At 45.6% G+C, this 18,635-nt stretch overlaps 1 protein-coding gene and 1 long non-coding RNA gene across 3 annotated transcripts in view; one reads left to right on the top strand and one right to left on the bottom strand.

The window, feature by feature from the left end:
• Positions 1-133: 133 nt before the first annotated feature.
• The window catches only part of spg11 (SPG11 vesicle trafficking associated, spatacsin), a 44,498-nt gene continuing 25,996 nt past the window's right edge, over positions 134-18,635 (top strand). For both annotated transcript variants that reach the window (XM_023955433.2, XM_023955432.2), the window contains exons 1-8: positions 134-1,252; positions 3,736-3,914; positions 4,003-4,224; positions 4,394-4,592; positions 4,813-4,950; positions 6,751-7,142; positions 8,446-8,591; positions 17,936-18,065. In XM_023955433.2, coding sequence (XP_023811201.1) covers positions 1,008-1,252; positions 3,736-3,914; positions 4,003-4,224; positions 4,394-4,592; positions 4,813-4,950; positions 6,751-7,142; positions 8,446-8,591; positions 17,936-18,065 — 1,651 coding nt within the window. In that variant the 5' untranslated portion in view covers positions 134-1,007. The remainder of the gene's footprint in view (positions 1,253-3,735; positions 3,915-4,002; positions 4,225-4,393; positions 4,593-4,812; positions 4,951-6,750; positions 7,143-8,445; positions 8,592-17,935; positions 18,066-18,635) is intronic.
• LOC144992377 (uncharacterized) lies at positions 11,619-12,024 on the bottom strand. The gene is made up of 2 exons (XR_013656267.1): positions 11,902-12,024; positions 11,619-11,772 (listed from the first exon to the last, which is right to left on the bottom strand). It is a non-coding gene; the product is annotated as an uncharacterized LOC144992377 (long non-coding RNA).

Here is an 18,635-nt window from a genome sequence, read left to right as displayed (position 1 = left end):
GAGGGCGGGGCTTAGACTTTCACCAGATCTGCAACAATGAACATGGAGGAAAGATTTTCTTTGTCACACGGGCTGGTGTTTTGCAGATCTACGTTTGGTGCTTGCTGCGTTTGTCAGCACTAACGTTTGCTGGCTCTATTCGGGAAAAGCAATCGATCAACGACACTGCTGTGAGCTAAAAAAGAAAAACTGAAGCAGTTTTGTTGTTATCTCATTTAAACTAAACATAATCATGTCAAATTTTCAGTTCGCATTGCCGAACATGTACTGCAATGGCCATAGACATAGTTACACTAGAGTTACATTAGAAGAGTGAGGAGCTGCTTTAAGAACATGAGCACAAATCACAAAAAATATTACATCACAACAAATGTGTGATTAGTATGAATGATTCTTAATGATTACCCGTTGTGGGATTTGTAATATTTTACAATACAAATTTTGTAATGCTTGTGTTTTTTAATGATCTGCTCTTGTAAATTATAAAAAACTGACCATAAGTTAAAAACCGGATAATGGTATCTAAAATGACTAAATCAAAAATTAAAATTTCATATCTAAGTCTGGTTTCTCTGACTCGTTTTCTATCAATTGATTAAACTGCTTTATAAACTCCATTAAAAAAATTAAGTAAACATTTAATGGATCAAATGTGTGATGTACCGGATGCATAAAAGCTAATATGTCTATTTATGATTAGGAGTAATTATAATTGAATTATTTACGCATGTGTGTATGTATACATACTTAATATTTTCCCATTCTATCGTCTTTAGTTTTACTTGCTTGAAACAATTCATTTACCAACATTTCTCACTATGTTTCCAAACGATCGACTAGCTCGTCTTTCGATTATTTCTCGTCCCTCTTCCATTGGTCCGAGAGAGTCAGCTGACACGTGCCCGCGTGACCGAGCAGCTGTTTGCAGGAGGAAGCAGCTCTCGGACCTCCTTCGTTCACGCAGATCTCTGCCTTTGCTTTCAGATGTGGGCTGATCGCCGCCGTCCATGAGCTCTGGGTTCGGGGGTCGGGCGGTGACGCTGGAGGCTGCTCAGCCGCCGAGCAGCCGCTCCATGGAGGTGGCCGTTTACCCGGAAACCCCCTTCCGCGGGGGGGTAGCAGACATCCAGAAGGCTGAGCTATGTGCTGGGGGGTCCCTGCTGGGGTGTCTGCGTGTAGGGGGCCGCCTGGCTGTGTGGGACCCATCGAACAAGGACGCGCCCCCCGTCGCGGCGGAAGGCTGCTTTGTGGAGTGAGTAGAGATGACGCTCAGAGTCAGCTGTGTGACACTTCCGGTCTGTAGCACATCTGGCCGTCATAGAATCTGTAAAGCAGCTTCTCTCACACATTTTGCCTTCAGATCTCTGTGTTTGTGAGTTTCTTTGACCTACATCTACACGTGAAAAAATCTAGCCTTTCAAAACGCTTGTAAAATTAAAACAAAAAAGGTTACAACATTTGAACAGATACTAAATAAATACTGCATAGGTTGGATTTCACTTTTTAAAAACACCTTCATGCATGGACTTTGTTGCACCAGGCCAAGTCTTTTGGAGTCTGATCATCCGCAGGTAGAAGGTGTCTTGCAGGCTCCTGATGTTCTGAGAGAGCGTTTCTGTGAGGGCTTAGCAAGGATCATGTGTGCTCTTTTAAGTCCATGCATGTTTGCGATGTCCGCCAGTTCCAGCATTGACTGTATATGAGAACAGGACGGGAAGAACCTGCTGGCTCCAAGAAGCCAAAATCCTGTACACTTCAATAAACAGCTGTTACTCAGTCACTCAGTCAGAATAAACATTCTTGCTCTGATACTTTTTTTTTTACATTGGTAATCCTTTTTTATTTTTAATGTTATTTTTTTTATAGTGCCAGTTATTTAAGTTATATACTGACCAGTGCCTGTGCCATCAAAATAGAGGGGCCTGCCACCATTCAAAATATTTGATTGACTTGTAGATTCGGACAGCTCTACAAAATGGCAATCACCCTATGTTTACCAGTTTCTCCTAAGCCCCCTTTCAAGGGGGAAGGTTGTGGCCCTCCAGCTGGCTCACTCCTGATTGGTGAGGGTAGTCACTATACTAACAGGATAAAGGAAAGCTTCTCTTCTTGTTGTGTCTCCACTGTCTGTGCCTTTTCATATACATATGATGCAAACAAAGCGATGTCCAATCACAAGCTTGCCCGTACCGGGTCCGATCAGTTATTGGCTGAAGGCGAACCGCGGTGAGGGATATGTGTTGTGCTCACTAAACACATGAAAACCTTTAAACAATAACTGAATAAGTTAATATGACAAATTTAATTTAAACACAAATAAAAGAAAAACAGTCTAAAAGAACCAAAATGTCTGGTTCTAATGCCTAAAGATGTTATGCCAGACATTTTGTTTTTGTTGCTTCAAATAAAAATAAAAAAGGATTTTTTCTGTTAAAAGACATATTCATTAATAGTTTTAAATAACAAATGGAGATTAAATATCTAGAATGTATCCATTTAGGTGAAAGAATGGGACTGTATTGTATCGCCACAAAGCCAGTTAAATCTTTTATGTATCAATTTGTGGACCACGTATCGAATCATGTGAGAGGGAAAGATACACAACCTTACTCTGTAGTGAGGATAAAAAACCCAAAATCTGTGGTGACTCTTGGCCACCACCTGTAGGCGTGTGATGAGGGGTTGTCAGCCGCATCCATACACAGAAATTGAACAGAGAAGACTTGGTTCAGACAGTCTGCTGTGGACTGGGGAAATCAAATCAATCTTTCTTTATGCAGTACTTTACGTTTATAACATAACACAAAGGGCTTTGTGCCCCATGTCTGCTTTTCCGGGTGTCTGCCAAGTACCCAGCAGTAGAGACCCACCCCTGGGGTGTTGATGGAAACCTTGACAGTTATGTTTTTTGGGGTGGGAGGGGACACAGTCACATGTTAACAAAGCTCACGTGAAGGCACCCTTCATGAAGCCTCTAGTTGGTTATTCAAACTAACTCAGTGGCCTTATGGTAGAGTGTCCAGCCTGAGATTGGAAGTTTGTAAATTCAAATCCACGGTCGAGCTGTACCAAAGACTCTAAGAAGGGACCCAGTGCCTCCCTGCTGGACACTCAGAATTAAGGGGTTGGATTGGGGAAGATAAACCAGCAAATGCTTCCTGGCTGCAAAATGGGACTTTAACTTTCATTGGATGCATGAAGCTTAAGCTGGGTCTTTTTTAAAACTCGCACAGCAATGAGCTGCAATGATCCAACCAAAGTCCAGACCCTGACCTGACTAAGGTGCTGCGGTGGACCTTCAGGGAGCTACGGGCCTTAATCAAAGCACCAACAAATTCAAACCATGTTGTAACAAAGACTGCCATTCTTCCACCATGCCATGAGAGGTGGATATAGTCTCATGGAAAAGCACAAATGAATGCTTTTAAATAGTTCATAATCAGGTGATCATGGTTCATCAGCTGATACAAATTTTCCTGTCTGCTGCTCCCTCCAGGAGGCACCACATGCAATCATCAGTCTCTGTCACCATCCTCAGCATCTTCCTCCTCTGCTCCACCTATCTTCACGCCTTCTTTTACCTCACCCACAAAACTCTTCTCTCCTCCCTTTGAGCTAAACACGAGTTGAATAAAGTGCTGCGGTGTCTCTGTACCTCTGCTGTTGGTCAGAGTTTCTGACTAGAGTAACTGCATCCCACAACTGACCAAAAGAACCCCGCTCCTCTGCCTGTAGCTTCTGGTGGGATGAAGTCAACCACGGCTCTTCCAGACCCAGGCTGCTGGCTGTTGGGTCTCAGTGGAACCTGAAGCTGCTGGAGGTGGAAGCAAAGCCGGCTGCTTCCATTTCTCTGCTCTGCGTGTCTGAGTGTCCTGCTGAAGGCTTGCTGCGTGATGTTGGAGAACAGAGTCTGGGTGGGTGCCATGATGCTCTGACGTACATACCTTTGCTCTGGGGGGGCCTCTGAAATGCATGCCTGACTGATGGCTTTTCTTTCTTCAGGCATGTCTGACCTGCAGTCGCTCCAGGTTTTGTCTTTCAAAGCAGCTCTCTGCTGTGTGCTGCTGAACGGGACCTGGCTGCTGCAGATGCACTTAGCAGATGATCAACTGAAGCCTCTGACCTCCTGCAGGATCCAGCCGACAGACCGCGAGCCCCTTGCAGCTTCTCACCACTGCGTCTGTGCAGACACCCTGTTCTCCCTCTGGCCCTCTGGACTTATCTGTATCCTTTACTGAGAAAATGAAGGAAATTCCCTGAATTCCATGAACAAACAACCTCTGAAACAAGGAAGCTAAGCTGGTTACCAAACACATCAACAGCTCCTGCACTCCATGTCTGCAGCCTCGGTGCGTGCAGGAGACACAGCTGTTTTCCTCAACCCTCTGTCCAGCTGTGCACAGCATTGCTGATGGGAGCCTGCTCGCCAGCATCGACTTACCCGCATACCTGAGCTTTGTGGCAGCAGAGGGGGACTCTTCCGTCCTCCCCTCATCCTTCTGCCTTCTCCAGGTGTCTTCTGACCTCAGTACAGCTGTGGCTGTGAGCCACTCTAACACAGCTGTGGCGCTAGACCTCAACCACTACTTCAGGTACAGAGAGACGCTGTCTCTTGTGTTTCTGCTTCAATCCAGCTTCATCGGGAAGGTCACCAAGGTTCTGTCAGCCTCTGCAGCAGCAGATGGAGCAGCAGTGGTCAACAGGATCTCTGCTGTTGGGTTTCACACAATGGCCACACATGTTGTGCTTGACAGAGACCGAAGCCTGGCTGACTGGACTACCATTGTTTTCTGATTTGCATTTGTGTTTCAGAATGTATCCCGAGCACCTCCTCTGTGCTCCTCCCCTCTGCCCAGCTCCTCTACGGCCGAAGGAGCCAGTGGATCAGGACAGCCTGCAGAGCTGCAGCTGCAGCCGGGCTGCTCTCAGGTTGCCCTTCAGCATGGACCGGTAAACCTTCTGGTGCATAAGAACAGGTTTTCAGGTTTCAGCTCCTGTCATTGCACTGAGCTGTCATCAGGTCACGTGACTCCCGAGTAGACATACAATTACCTTTTTTTTGAATGAAAGTCAGCCTTTCTGCTGCGGGGAAGGAGCGTGTGCCTGATCCCCAAGTAACCATTAAGAGTTTTGGTTCACAAAGACCAGTTAGACTATCCAAATCAACCTGTCATCTGAATTGAAGACAATCATTTGAACCAATCACCTGTAGAAAGACACCTGTCCACAGAATCAGATTATCAGGCAGACTCCAAACCCACCAACGTGGAAAGACTTCAGAGCTTTCAGTGGATTTAAGGGAGAAGATTGTAGAACTCCACAAGAACAGAATGGACTACAAAACCATCAGCAAGAAGCTAGGAGTTAAGATGACAACTGTTGCTGAAACATGACCATCAATCTACCTGTAGGTCTGGGACTCCAAACAAGATCTCACCTGGTGGAGTTTCCATGATCACGAGAACAGTTAGAATAGAAAGTAATGGGCCTAAAACAACCCGGCAGGAGTTAGTTGAGGATCTCACAGCAGCTGGAACCACAGTCACCAAGAAAACCATTGGTAAGACTTTACGCTTCAATGGTTTAACATCTTGCAGAGCTCGCTAAGTAGCTGTGCTTAAGAAGGCACACGTGCAGACTGCCTGAAGTTTTACAAGAACGCCTTCATGATTTAGAGAGGGATTGGGAGAAGGTGAGGAGGTCAGATGAGACCAACATGGAGCTCTTTGGCATCAACTCAACGGGTCATGTTTGGAGGAAAATGCTGCCATTGACCCCAAAAAAAATAACCACCCCAACTGTTCAAGCATGAAGGTGGAAACATTATGGTTTGGGGGTCTTTTTCTGCACAGGGACACTTCACTGTGTGGATGGGAGGAGCCATGTACCACCAAATCCTGGAAGGAGTGAGAACCTCCTTCCCTCCACCAGGAGGCTTCAAATGGGCCATTGATGGATCTTCCTACATAATGACCCAAAATATACCACCAAAAACACAAAGGAACGGCTGAAGAAGAAGCATATCAACGTCATGGAGCGGCCCAGCCAGGCTCTGGATCTCATTCCTATAGAAAAGCTATAGAGAGAGCTGAAGCTCAGAGTTGCTAGGCAACAGCCACCAAATCAGAAAGATTCAGAAGTCATTTGTAAAGAAGAGTGGAGTAGAATTCCTCCTGATATGTGCAGAAACCTGCTCTTCAACCACAAGAGACCTCTGTGCTGATAAATAAGGGTTTTACCACAAAGTACTAAATCTTTCTGGCAAGAGGGTTCAAATACTTATTTTCCTCAGTAAAATGTAAACAAATGTACAACAATTCAGTAATGTGGATTTCTTGATTTTCTTTGTGATTTTCTATCTCTCTCTGTTCAAATGAACCTACCATTAATGCAACAGACTATCCGTTTCTTTTTATGTGGGTAACCCTACAAAATCAAATACTTTTGTCCTCTACTGTAGCTCACGAAGCATCTAACGGATCAGCTTGGGCTCAGGGAGCAGGTTCCTTTGCCGTTGTCAGAAACATTCAGTTTCAGTTGACTCAAGTATAGCTCGCCATCTTAATTCTTCAGAGATGGCATTTCTCTGTCATTCGTCTACAGTCCATGACTGCTGGTCTGTCTACAGAAAAACCTGCTCCCTCTGTCTGGATCTGAATCCTGCCTCAGTCAGCAGATTCTCTTTGACTTCTGCACTGACAGGAGACGGCTCTTAGAGGAGTCTCTCATTTTCCTTCTCTTTTCTTGTAGGTCTTGGCAGACTCGTCTCACATCTGCTTACAGCAGAGCCCGGCAGGCTGCTGCACCCTCCTCTTCCTCCTCATCTACCCATCAGCCAGCAGCAACCTCCTGGTCCATGTCCCTCCCTCACCTGAGGTCCCACCTGGCTCTGTCCTCACCCCACAGGAGAGTGCCTCCTGGTGTGAGTCTCGTTTCTTTCTCCGTCCCAGAGTCCTGCGCTCCATCTGCGCTCTCTGTTTCGGAGTTCTCCGCCCTCCTTACCTTCACTGATGCTGCAAGCAGACAGGTCACAGTGGCCTTATGGGACCTGGAGTCTGGGAGTGTGAGCTGCCACCCCGCAGAGGGCGAGTCTACTCCACTTGAGCTGTGTGGACAGAGACCGCATAGACTTCTACTGAAGAGTGAGTGATTCCCTGAATCCGGACCTTTGACCTCCAGGTTTCACACAGATCTATGCTAAAAAGTACATTTAATGTTTGCCGCAGCTGGTCATGCTGGAGTCAACAACCCAATTCAGGGAAACATTTATAAGATTGAATGCAGCTTTCACATCAAGTGCTCTCTAAGTTACTTCCACACTAGAATAGAGTTATATGTAGACTGTTATGTGACAAAAGTCTCGTAACTTTAACTGAAGTATACTGTGTTACGTGATTCCTGCAAACGTCTGTTACTTTTACCGAGGTAACTACAGAACCAGGACTGGACTTTCTAGACTAGAGGGACAAATGTTCCACAGAACAGTAAACTTAAAATCTGATGAAGTGTAAGAGGATGACAGCCAGAACTACAACTCATTTGAACCTAATAAATCCGGGTTTCTCAAAGTTTTTATAGCAGAGGGCCAAATTAGGAACTCGACATTAGACTGGGGGCCAATTTTGGTGAAAAAAAAAATGGATGAACAGAAAAAGTTGTTTTTCATAACTTTACAATGAACCAGGGCCTCCAGATGTCGGAGGTTTCTGCCCAGATCTTCTAATCGTTTAGTATTTGTATCATTTGACAGACTTAATTCTTTAAACTTTTTCTTTTGCTCTGGACGAACATTGTCAGCTACTTCCAGCATACTTTCTTGTTACAAACTCCCCGTCACTTAAGGACTTGCTTTGCCGGGCCATTTCCAAAGCTACAACATAGCTACTAGCTTTTGTCACAGCTTCACTGGATTTAGCCTTTTTTGTAAACATCTGCTGTGCAGCACAGCCTGGTTGTTGGAGGTTATTGTTGCGCTCCTTGCTGGTAAATTTGTCATAGTTTTTATAATTTGTGACATAGTCATGATTTGTATTGAATTCTTTTAGCATTGCATTTACCTGCTTTCAAATAAGACACAGGACTTTATCCAGCCCATGAGGTACGACAAAGTAGGCATTTGTGCACTTAACTTGAAAGCGCCTTTTTTCCTCGCCAACACAGTTTTTTCCTCAAAGGAACCTGCTCTGGCTCTCTCTCCAAATCCCGCTCTGATTCCATTTCTACTGCCGTCAGGGTCCTTTCTTTTTGCAGAGGCAGTGACACAAAAAATCTTGTCTGCCCTCTTGTGATGACATTACTACCCTGTACTGTTGACACAGAGTGTAATTACCTTTTTTCCTGCAGATGTCGCCAGAAGCCACAAAACAATATTGCTGTGACAGAAATCAGCTTAATGTTAGAAAAGCACTGCTTGTCCTTATTTGAAGTATACCTTCTTGTCTACAGAGGAAGGCGTGTTCCAGGTGTGGTTCTCCATATCGCAGCAAGAGCTGCTCAGCAGACTTATGCTGTTTAGCAATGCGGCAACGGTGGATGCAGTCTGTCATCTGAACACCTGGGGGCGCTGCTCCATCCCCATCCATTCTCTGCAGGTGAGTTCACTTTATGTGGGGATAAGGGGAGGCCACTCCCTTGACAAACATCCACAAAATCAGAAAGATGAAGCCTGATAAACTGTCCTTTGACCCGGTCAACTGAAGGCTGGTTTGATGGAGCCCAAGTTTGATCATTTACTGCTGCCTAATATTAAAAACCCACTCCAATGAAAATGTAGTTGTTGTGTTTTTAACATGTTAATGGAGCATTTTTCCCTTGATGGAGGACATATTTAAAGAAAATTAAGATTAAATTGGCATTTCTGAGTATTTCTCTATTCAAATTGTTGTGAATCAGAATCAAAGAAAAAAAGCTGTTGGAAAAAGCTTGTAGTTGTTACGTACAAACTACAACCTGTGGTGCTCTGCTGCATTCTGATGCATCCACTGTCAGACCAATTGATAGATGAACGTCTTTGTTTTCCTTGTCTGAGGTGGAATCTGGATCTAAACTGATAGTGCTCACCATTTTGTTGCACCGGTAATGTTAGATTGGGGTTGTGAGGGGCTGTAAGTAGCAGGGAAGAATGTTAACAACTGCCTGCCTATTGTCTGGGAAGCACATTATCACCGCCAACACTCATGAACATTTTTCAGTGCTGGGCTCTACTTACTTATTCAAGGAATGTTTTGATGTTAACAATACGATTGATCGTTTTAGTGATCCCTGTGTCACAATCCTAGATCAGGTGGCTCCTATCGAATCCAACTTGTCACAGAAGAAAGTGTGCCCCTGGATTAATAAAGCCATTCAAAATTGAAAGAGACATTGTGGTCAAACTGAGCGATGTTTGAAATCCACCAATCTCATGGTCCACAGGCTGCATCTTAGGGATCTCCTGGCCTCATACAATGAAAGATGAAACGTGCAAGATGTCAGCTCTGACTACTTCCGCCAGCTAATCTCAAATAAGAAGAGCCCAAAAGTTTTGTTTGACACGATAAACTCTATTGTTTTTGCTGCAGCCCCAGTACCCCCTGTGTCCTGCAAAGCTGACAGCAATGGATTTCTCAAGTTCTTTGCTAACAAAACTAAGATCAAAGAGCAGCTCCCACATCCTTGTTGTGATGATTGTGTTGTGCTGGAGCCTGTTTCACATAACCGCTCTACTTTAAAGCCTGTCACTCTGGAGGATAGATCAGCTCTTGACAAAGTTGAAACCTTCTGCTTGTCCATCTGATGTCATTCCTTCCAAACTCTTCCTAAAGGTGTGTGATGGAATTGGCCAAAGTGTGATAGCCTGGCTTTCCACTGGTGTGTTTCCTAACTCATTTAAACATGCCATAGTGGAGCCTCTGCTGAAAAAGTCTAATCTGGACCCATCAGTCTTCCAGAATTATAGACCCATCTCAAAGCTTCCATTTCTTTTACAAAATTCCGTAATAGGTAGTCTCCAAATAATTGCCAGAGTTCTTGGATAAAAGGAGCATCTGTGAGACTTTTCAGTGAGGTTTTCGTAAACATCATTCCACAGAGACAGCCCTGCTGAATGTGTCCAGTGATATTTTGATGTCTGCTGATTCTGGCAAACACACAGTCCTAGTTTTACTAGATCTTTCATCAGTCTTTGTTGACCACCAGATCTTATAGGACAGATTGAGGGATCTGATTGGTTTGTCAGGGTCAGTTCTCCACTGGTTTTCCTCTTACTTATCTGGTCGGAATTTCAGAGTCATTGCCAACCACAAAATGTCTCAGTCAGCAGACTTCCTGGGGGGGTTCCTCAGGGCTCTGTTCTGGCCCCTGTTCTGTTTCTCCTAAACACGATCCCTCTTGGAAAGATCATTCAGGATTTCAGCGATGTTTCCTACCATTTCTTTGCTGCTGATATCCAGCTATACTGCTATTTTAAGATCTCTCAGACACACAACCTGGACTCTCTTGGATGAACTGCCTGATGCAGATAAAACAATGGCTCTGTAAAAACTCTGTGCTCTTAAACTCAGAGAAAACAGAAACACCAGTTATTGCCCCTGATGATGCTATACCAGGGATTAAGCAGCACTTGGGTTCTCTTGGCCAGGCTGCCAAACCCAGGCTTACAAACTTGGGTGTCATTTTTGACAAAGACATGTCGCTGGAGCAGCACTCCAAACAGCTGAACAAGAACTGTTTTTCTAAGCTAAGGAAAATGTTGCATGAAGATCTAGAACTTCTTATTCATGCCTTTGTTTCTACACGGCTAGACTACTGTAACAGTCTGTTTACCTGTCTGAATAAGAAGGAGCTTTCTCACCTGCACCTGATCCAGAACTCTGCTGTGAGGATCTTGACCCGCACTAAGCGAAAAGATCTGGGGCCTCATTTATAAAGCTTTGCGTAGGATTTGCGTCAGAAGTGGCGTACGGATGAAACATAGGACGTGCGTACGCACAGAAATATTCAGATTTATAAAACCGTGCGCACGCACATCCTACGCATCTTTCCCTTTATAAATCACAATCAGTTCTAAATGCTGCGCAGCTTTTGCGGCCTCAGGACACGCCCATAGTTGCCCATAAATAGTCCGTGAAACGCCCACAAATGAATATTCATGGTTGGCGAAACCATGGCACACACGGAGAGAAAATCAAAAAAACGGAAATTCACTTAATGTGAAGTAGAAGTCATCGTTGGCGAGGTGGAAAAGAGGAGACAAATGTTGTTTGGCGGGCACAGTGTGGGCATTACTAATGCCAAAAAGGCACGTGAGTGGCAAACTGTAACAGACGCCGTGAATGCCGTAGCCTCACAGCCTCGGACCGTGGCCGAAGTAAAAAAGAAATGGTCGGACATCAAAGTCGAGGCAAAAAAACGTCTGGCGCTGCATCGCCAGAGTGTGTCCGCCACGTGGGGGGGGGGGGGGGGGGGGGGGGGACCGGAGCTGACCCCTCTTGATGAGAGACTGGCGGCAATAATTGGGGAATCCCTATTAAGTGGAGTGGTGGCTGAGGCGGAGGGGGACACCGACGCGCCAGATGCAGCGGGTGACACAGGTAAGAGAAATAATTAAAATTAATGGAGTGCAGGCTTCACAATTCCAGTTTATTAATATAGAAAAATTTTATTTTAGTTGCTGGGTGTTCCAGCGGGGCCAGTGGTTACGATGCTGCAGCTGAGCAGCCGTCTGGACCCAGCGTCTCCACGGCACGCGGCTCTCAACCCTCCAGCAGTGGACGTGTCCTCACCGATGCAGTCCTTGAAATGCAGAGGGAAGTCAGTAGTTCAATCAGAGAGGTGGCCAAGGAGTTGGGCGAAATCAAGACCGCCCTGACTGAACTAAACTGCACTATGAGGGAATGTTTGAATAAATAATATTTTCCGCACCTTTTGTTGTTCTTCACAAGCGACGCATCACTTCCAAACTCTGGCGCACAGCAGCAGCATTTGGCTCAAATGCGTGGGGATGGGGTTCAGGGTCGGGGCCAACACAGCAATCGGCGCCAGGGGGTAGAGGCACGTTTTTAAGCTGTGCCACATTGTGTAGCACAGCACATGCCAGCACGATTTGGCACACCTTTCCAGGCGTGTACAATAACCTCCTTCCAGTGCAGTCGAGGCAGCGCCATCTGCCCTTAAACAGGCCGATGGTGCCTCCACTATAGCGCGAGCTCGGCTGTGGCACATGTTGTAGTGCTGTTCCTCTGCACTATGTGGGTTGAGGAAAGGCGTAAGCAGCCACTGTTTGAGGGGATATCCACTGTCCCCTGCAAGGATAGTGAAATGGTTAAGACATTGAAGTACACAAAAATGTGAATTTCTATAATCAAACTTACCTAGAAGCCAGCCATCACGTATGGCACCCGCCTCGAGTCGGCGTCCAACACTGCTGTTCCTCAAAATAAATGAGTCATGGGTTGACCCAGGCCACCGAGCTACGACGTTAGTGAGCAACATGTCTGCATCACAAATAATTTGGACATTTATGGAATGAAAATGCTTTCTATTAATGAAAGCATTTTCATTAGCGTTCGGCGCCCTTATGGCAACATGAGTGCAGTCAATAGCTCCGATGACATTTGGGAAACCAGACATAACTGCAAATTGAGCTTTCTTGTATGCCTGTTCACCCGCCGTGTATGGAAACTTGATGGACTCACGGGACAAAGTTCTTATGCCTTTTAACACGTCTGGCATTACCCGGCTAAGGGTGGGCTGTGATATCCCTGACCTGTCAGCCAATTCCCTCTGAAAAGTGCCAGTCGCCAGGAATCCTAGTGTTGTTAGGACTTGAAGTGGGACTGGCACGGCGTGGTTCCTCCGAGTGCTCCTCTGTAACGCCGGGCCCAAAAGCCCACAGAGCTCCAACAGGACGGCTCGAGGAAGTCGGAACCGGCTCATAAGCCACTCGTCCTCATTTGCCAGCAAGTCGTCTTGCTGTCTAAAGATGCGTTCTCTCCGAATTCTTGCATTTGCCACATCCTCTAAGAGCGCAAGTTCAGCCATTGTGCGTCATTCCGCATTGTGATGGGGCATTTTATTTCCCTCCGTCTAATTGCATCTGACGAGCTACAGATGTCGGTAATAATCGATGTGGAAATGGGAAATTGATCTGCGCAAATGTAAATTCTTGTTGCTTTCTGAATGGTTGAGACATACGCCATACATTGTTTTATCAAAAATAAAACAAATTGAAGGCATATGCATGAATACCATAATTCCTTTGCTTATGAAGAAATGTTTTACTATGAAAACAGCTTTCCCCACTGGACAATTAATACGTTTGGCCGTCTATCTACACCTATATCTGCTCCGCCAGACGGACACATTGACGAGAATATCAGTTTTGTACATTATTTCGTTCTGTTAACTATATTATTGATGAGGATGAATTGCACAACATGCCAATATTGTAGAACATATTTCAACTTTCTTTTTGCAAATATTTGTTCATTTGAATTTCTGTTGTAATTTTCGTTTGATCTTTTTTGTTTGTTTAACTGCTGATCGATCAAACGGGTGTTCTTGTAGGCTGTTAAGACTTGCTTTGTGAAGTCTTCATGTTATTTATAAGAGGCAGTATTGTCATTTTCACGTGTTTCTTCCATCTGCCGACGGTGTCGCCGTTTCTCATTTCACCCGTTTTTGTGCGTACGCCTGGGTCAGAGCTTGCGTGGAGGACCGCACGGTTTCCCGTCAAGTTTGCTTTTTATAAATCTCAACTATTGCGTAGAGAGTGGCGTACGCCTTCTTTTGTGCGTACGCAACGTTTATAAATGAGGCCCCAGGTCTCCCCGTTCCTCAAAGCTCTTCATTGGTGTTGCTTACCACTTTCAATATAAAATCTTAGTTTTGACTTTCAGGGCTCTCCATTGTCAAGCTCCCCCTATGTTTGTGATATGATCGCCCCTTACAGACCATCTGGTGGACTGAGGTCTGTGGATCAGAACCTGTTGATTGTCCCTCCGACGCGGTTCCGGACCAGAGGAGACAGCTCCTTCCAGGCTGTCGCTCCTAAACTCTGGAATAAGCTCCCATTGTCCCTGTGTTCCCTGGACTCTGGGAATTATTTTAAAAGTCAACTAAAAACGTCTTATTTTTGCAAAGCATTTGAACTGGTATATGCTTTTGTGTTTTTATATATTGGCTGGGTAGCTTGGTTGGTTGGTAAGGTGCAGGACTGTCATGCAGGAAACCCGGGTTCGATTCCCAGGGCGGAATGAACAATTAATGGTAATGGAAAAATGGCAATGGAAATAGGGCAATTACCATAACAATGTACCACATGTCATGCCGGCTCAGACGGTGCCGGCCAAACAAGGTCTGCGTCAGGTGCTGAGGGACCAGAGCACCCTGATGGAAAGTGGGCTACTGGAACAAGATGGAAATGGACTACATGTGAGAACAAGGTTCTGTTAGAATGCTACTACTCAAGTAATCCCACCCAGAGGGGTTACATGCAGAGAATGTGGAATGTATGGATGCTTCGAAACCCACAATCAGGGCTAACTGCCAAACAACTGGTAGCCCAGTGCTCTAACATCCACAAACGGCAACTCCTATCACAGCTTGAGATTGAAGCAATGTAATGCCATGGGAGAGCCAGAACAACATGTCAGAGAGGAGGTTATACCACACTCCCACCCTGAGATTGGGTAACCAGCCCCAACAACCACAATTACGCTGAGCGAGGCAGCAACTGACCTGAAAGACAAGATCACGTCTACAATGAACACTAGGCAACCCCGACACCAGCTACAACGGTTAAGTGATACCACCTGAAAGTCTACTGGAAACTGTGAATGAAGCATTGAGGGCAATTCCTACCACAACCATCACAGAAACTAATGAACTGGTTTACACTTCAGCAGCAGGGATTCTTGAGTTGCTTGGCTACAAGAGCAACCATGGAAGAAAACAGTACCCACCAAGGAACCAACGGTTAGAGGCCAAAATCAAGGCAACTCAGAAGGATGTGAGTAAGCTGACAGAGGCTCAAAGAGGTACAATGAGAAAGCAAGTACCTAAGAGATACAACCAGATGCCCATACCTGAAGCACTGGAAACTGCCAAACAAAGGCTCCATAGCCTTGAGCAGCCGCCTAAAGAGGTACACAACTTCGCAACTCAACCTGCAAAAGTGTACGCTCAGTGGCAGGGTCAAAACAGCCGAGCAGACCCACCAAGGCTAGAAACTGAACAGTACTGGAAAAGTATATGGGAGAAAGAGACAGTACATAACAGCAATGCCCAGTGGCTGGTCTCTCTGAGAAAAGAACATAGCAACCTCCCTGAACAGAATCCAGTAACCATCACAGTGGCAGACATCCAAGAAAGAGTCTCAGGTATGAAGAACTGGACAGCACCAGGCCCTGACATGATACATGCCTACTGGCTAAAGAAGCTTACCGCACTCCACGAGCGCCTGGCAGCACAAATGAACCAGCTGTAAGAGATGGGACTCACCCCGAATGGCTAACGGAAGAGCGAACGATCCTGATCCAGAAGGATCCCTCAAAGGATGCAGTCCCATCCAACTACCGGCCAATAACCTGTCTCTCCACAACATGGAAGCTCATGTCAGGCATCATTGCAACAAAGACAAATAGGCACATGGATCAATTCACGAGTAACACACAGAAGGGGATTGGTAGAGACTCCAGGGGAGCCAAACACCAACTCCTGGTCGACAGAACAGTCGCTCAAGACAGGAAGGCCTATGACTCAATGCCACACACATGGATCACTGAATGCTTGGAGCTGTACAACATCAACAGGACTCTTAAGAGCCTTCATAGGAAACTCAATGAAGCTGTGGAAAACCACCCTTGAAGCCAATGGGAAGCCACTTGCACAAGTGTCCATCAAATGTGGGATATACCAATGTGATGCTCTGTCCCCACTGCTGTTCTGCATAGGTCTGAACCCCCTCAACCAAATAATCAACAAGACTGGCTATGGATACCGACTCAGAAATGGGGCCAACATCAGTCACCTCCTCTACATGGATGACATCAAGCTATATGCTAAGAGCGAGCGTGGCATTGACTCCCTGATCCACACCACCAGGATCTACAGTACTGACATTGGGATGTCATTCGGGCTCAAGAAATGCAACCGGATGGTTGGGGTCTCACTCCCAGAAGGAACAATAGCAGACATCAAGGACAGTTACAAATACCTTGGAGTTCCACGGGCAAATGGCAACCTGGAGCAGGCAACAAGGAAAGCTGCAACAGCTAAATACCTCCAACGAGTAAGGCAAGTCTTGAGAAGCCAGTTCAATGGCAAAAATAAGACCCGGGCAATAAACAGCTACGCACTGCCAGTTATCAGATACCCTGCAGGAATAATAAGATGGCCAAAGGAAGAGATACAGACCACGGATGTTAAAACGTGAAAGATTCTCACCATGCATGGAGGGTTCCATCCCAAATCCAGCACCCTGAGACTGTATGCTAGACGCAAGGAAAGAGGCCGAGGACTAGTGAGCGTAGAAGCCACTATCCAGGATGAAACATCCAAGATGCATGAGTACATCAAGCTCAAGGCCCAAACTGACAGTGTGCTCAGTGAATGTCTCAGGCAATGGAGAGCAGAGGATACAGTGCTGGAGGACAGATCCTCATGGGAGGACAAACCCCTGCATGGGATGTACCACTGGACCATAACTGAAGTGGCTGATATCAAGAAGTCCTATCAATGGCTAGAAAGGGCTGGCCTACAGGACAGCACTGAAGCGCTCATCCTGGCAACTCAGGAACAAGCCCTGAGCACCAGAGCCATAGAGGTTCAGATCTACCACACCAGACAAGACCCAAGGTGTAGGCTGTGCAAAGAGGCCCCTGAAACAATCCAGCACATAACTGCAGGATGTAAGATGCTGGCAGGTAAAGCATACATGGAGCGCCACAATCAAGTGGCTGGAATAATATACAGGAACATGTGTGCAGAATATGAACTGGAAACCCCAAGGTCAAAATGGGAAACACCTCAGAAGGTGGTAGAGAATGAGAGGGCAAAGATCCTGTGGGACTTCCAGATCCAGACTGATAGGATGATAATGGCGAAGCAACCAGACATTGTAGTGGTGGATAAAGAACAGAGGAAAGCCGTTGTGGTGGATGTGGCAGTGCCAAGCGATGGGAACATCAGGAAGAAGGAACATGAGAAACTGGAGAAATACCAGGGACTCAGAGAAGAACAGGAGAAAGCCTGGAAAGTGAAGGTGACAGTGGTGCCTGTGGTAATTGGAGCACTGGGGGCAGTAACCCCCAAGCTGGAGGAGTGGCTACAACAGATACCTGGAAAGACCTCAGACCTCTCAGTCCAGAAAAGCGCAGTGCTAGGAACAGCTAAGATACTGCGCAGGACCATCAAGCTCCCAGGCCTCTGGTAGAGGACCCGAGCTTGGAGGAGAAACCACCCGCGTAGAGTGAGAGGGGCATTTTTTTTTTATATACATATTTTTTTTTAACCTGTGAAACACCTTGTGACTTCTGCCTGTAAAAGGTCCAATAGAAATACAATTTACTTACTTACAGTTCTCATTCCCATAACATACATCAAATCATCTAAAGGAAGTGTGAGAGCAGCAAAGAGGCTTCAGTAGCAGAAGAGTTTGCTTCCGTTTATGGTCCAAATTTAAATAAAAAGTTCTTTAGATGGTCAAAACTGACCAGAGATATATTTTTTCCTTTAAAATCAGTTCAGTGTGAGTGTGACTCTAAGAAACCCTGAAGCAGTTAACATTTGTGTGATGGGAGGCACACCCCAAATCTTTTTAAGGTTTTTTTAAGAGGTGACTTCTGGGACAGCCCCTGAAATGAAAACATGTTATCTGCCTTTAGACTGCCTTTGAACTGTAAACTGTGCTGAAGAGAACCAATGCAGTATGTGTGTGTGCATGCATTACTTTCAGGCAGGACTGAAGAACCGTCAACTGGACACGGTGGATTTCTACTTGAAGAGCAAAGAAAACCTTCTGAAGCATGGTGAAGAGCTTCATGCTGCTGATTCCCCTGCAGACCCTTCAGCCAGCCTGACTGACAGTAAGACTGCAGCTTTCCATCATCCACATTAGTTATGAAAGCCTGACAGATGGCTCATTAATAAGAGTTTTTCTTCTAAGCAAATCTAGCTTCATGCATTTGAACACAACAATGTCAAAAATGATCTTCAAAGTAATTTGATAATACTGTTTTCAAAATTCTTCAAAAGCTAACAGAAATGTTTGGATTGTGGTACAAACTTCTCCCATAGTCCATTATTATGCAACCATCTTATGTGAAGATCTGCATTTCTTTCTTTTGAGCCTCTGGTTCTGTTGGCAGACCCAACAATGTCCACAACAAAGAAAGGGTCCTTTCCTTTCTTTATATTTTTTCAAATACAGATTAAAGTTAAGTTATTGTCCTGGCGAACTGTCCAGGTTGTCCCCTGCCTTCGCCCACAAGTGGCCGGGATAGGCTCCGGCAACCCCGTGACCCCAAAAGGGATAAAACGGAATAGAAAATGAATGAATGAAATGAATGAATTATTGTCCTGTTTTGCAAAGCAGCGGCTGGACGGCTCATGGGAAATCAGGATTGGATTTCCAGGAGGCGTGCTGAGCTTCATCC

Source organism: Oryzias latipes, chromosome 6, assembly GCF_053564925.1.
Source record: "Oryzias latipes strain Hd-rR chromosome 6, Olatipes_Hd-rR_3.1".
Lineage (NCBI taxonomy): Eukaryota > Metazoa > Chordata > Actinopteri > Beloniformes > Adrianichthyidae > Oryzias > Oryzias latipes.
This window is presented reverse-complemented; position numbering and strand designations above follow the sequence as displayed.